Below are 2307 nucleotides of genomic sequence, written 5' to 3' on the forward strand. Positions count from 1 at the left end.
TTTTTTTTTTTTTTTAAGAAGATAGGAGGCAACATGGTAGGTTCATAATTAAAAAATTGTTTTGAAAGTATTTATTGTTTAATAATTCTTTCTCCCCTCAGCCCCATCTGGCCACTCTCTCTTTCTGCTTTTCTGATCATCCTAAAGGCTGAATACATCCTCCTCCTGTATGGAGGATTAGATGCAACACTAAAACCAATACACTCGATCAGGTCTTCATCAGATACCACGTCACTGTGGGTGGAGTGCTAGTTTTCAACAAATGTGGTGTTCCTAGGGTTCCAAAGGTAGTCCTTTCTCACGGTCGCTGGGCCACTCATGGAGTTGAAATGCCGCTGCCCATCTAAGTACAACATGGACTCTGAAACACAAGAGAGAACCCTGGAGAAACTTGTAACACCTTAGAAAACCATCATATAAACACAAGACTACTTGGGAACACTGGGACAGAACAAGATGCACTGTTGGGCCAGGGGTGTGCCACATTCCCAAAGAAGCAGGCCATGACTCCTGTCCCCTTCCTTTGGCTAGATCAGTTTTTGACTACCAGTGGCTGCTTGCCTGCCTGGGGGTCACAGGCATCTTTGGTCTTCAGGGCTGCCAAATCTCAAAAGCAAAATCTCCTAAAGACATGCTCTTGTGCTGACAGGCATCAATACACTTCCTACAATTCAAAAGGAGAAAAATGTCCTTAGAAGTTCTTCCCTTTGTTAGGGACAAGCAATAATCACTACTTACCTCCATATGTTTTGGGGAAAACCAATGGCACTTCTTTTTCTGACATGAACGTGAAATGAAAGACATTGGTGGTTGTATGCTCCTTCTCCTGCAGGGAGGCCACTTCACTGTGTACTCTGACTTGAATGTAATTATTCTGAGTAAAGCATACCTAACAGATTATAGACACTATAGTCAGTCAACTGCATTAGGAAGGGGAAAAGGACAGTCATAAGAGAAAACAGTGGCTTTTGGATATAGAAACTTCTAGGCTCAAATGAAAAAAAAAGTTGTATGTCAACTCTCATCACACACCTACCTGCGAAGAAAGAAAGAGCAATGAGCCAACCTCAACAGGTTTCTGAAACATGATGTCATCTACTGCTACCACAAACGGTCGAGAACCACTATTGGGGGAAAAGACAGAATTTGGGGTATACTACAAAATTCAGATGATCTCAATTTTTTTCCCTAACAACTAGCTGAAGCAAAATAACAATGAATGAAGAATAAACTTGGACAAGGGGGAAAAGATCCTACCAGTGAGGAATGGTAAGAGATGCCATCGTGAGCAGATTAGGGCCAAAATAACTGTATCTTTTCCCTTCTACATATCATCACTGTATTTTCTCAGTGGTTTTTCAAATGTATGAACTTACAAAGTCAGAGAAACAACCTTCTAAAATGAAGATCAAACTCAGCTGGTATCAGTGTGGTATTCATTTAAAAACATAACATATTTCCACACACACCCAGACTGGTCTGAAATGTTTCATTTCAGTGGGGTGATATAAATTGCTTCTCAGAAGTTAAGACTGCCTTACATATAACTCACCCGAAGCTACAGGCAGTAGCCCACCCAAGTTCATATGCTTTCCTCATAAGGAAACCACCAAAGATCCGATTGAAAATGTTCCGCTCCTACAGGACATAAATAAATATCAATGAGTACAAACTTATGGCCACCTTTGTATACAGAACAGAGGAATTAACAATGCCACAGGACAAAGGCCAGTTTAAAGGTGTGTCAAATCTTGGACAAATATCATGAATGGAAGCTATCCCATTCAGATTTCTCACTAAATTATAATACCTGAGGGTGGCAAATTTCCAAACTCTTCAGTTTTGAATTCTCCATCCACACCGCATTAGGGGGCAAAACTCGACTCCGAAAACTTATAGTCCTATACAAATGAATATTTATTAAACCCTGTTAATGCCATGGTTCTCTTGTTGAAAAGTAAAAACATTTGCAAGTCACTCCCAATACACTCAGACAACTGTGGCTCTAAAGAAGGCCAAGGTTTAGCCCAGGCACGGTGGCTCATGCCTGTAATCCCAAAACTTTGGGAGGCCGAGGCGGGCAGATACCTGAGGTCAGGAGCTTGAGACCAGCCTGGCCAACATGGTGAAACCCCATCTCTACTAAAATACAAAAAATATTAGCTGGGCATGGTGACAGGCACCCGTAATCCCACCTACTTGGGAGGCTGAGATGGGAGAATTGCTTGAACCCGGGAGGCAGAGGTTGTAGTGAGCCAAGATCACGCCACTGCATTCCAGCCTGGGCGGCAGGGTAAGACTCTGTCT

At 42.3% G+C, this 2307-nt stretch overlaps 1 protein-coding gene across 1 annotated transcript in view; it reads right to left on the reverse strand.

Annotated features, from left to right (window-relative positions):
* Positions 1–37: 37 nt before the first annotated feature.
* ACOT9 (acyl-CoA thioesterase 9) overlaps positions 38–2307 on the reverse strand; it is a gene marked incomplete at its 5' end in the record, with an annotated part of 18109 nt that continues 15839 nt past the window's right edge. Inside the window, 5 exons of the mRNA XM_017852894.1 lie at positions 38–361; positions 739–889; positions 1037–1124; positions 1553–1638; positions 1811–1927. Of these exons, the coding sequence (XP_017708383.1) occupies positions 249–361; positions 739–889; positions 1037–1124; positions 1553–1638; positions 1811–1927 (555 nt within the window). The remainder of the gene's footprint in view (positions 362–738; positions 890–1036; positions 1125–1552; positions 1639–1810; positions 1928–2307) is intronic.

Source organism: Rhinopithecus bieti, unplaced genomic scaffold (assembly GCF_001698545.2).
Source record: "Rhinopithecus bieti isolate Rb0 unplaced genomic scaffold, ASM169854v2 scaffold_35881, whole genome shotgun sequence".
NCBI lineage: Eukaryota > Metazoa > Chordata > Mammalia > Primates > Cercopithecidae > Rhinopithecus > Rhinopithecus bieti.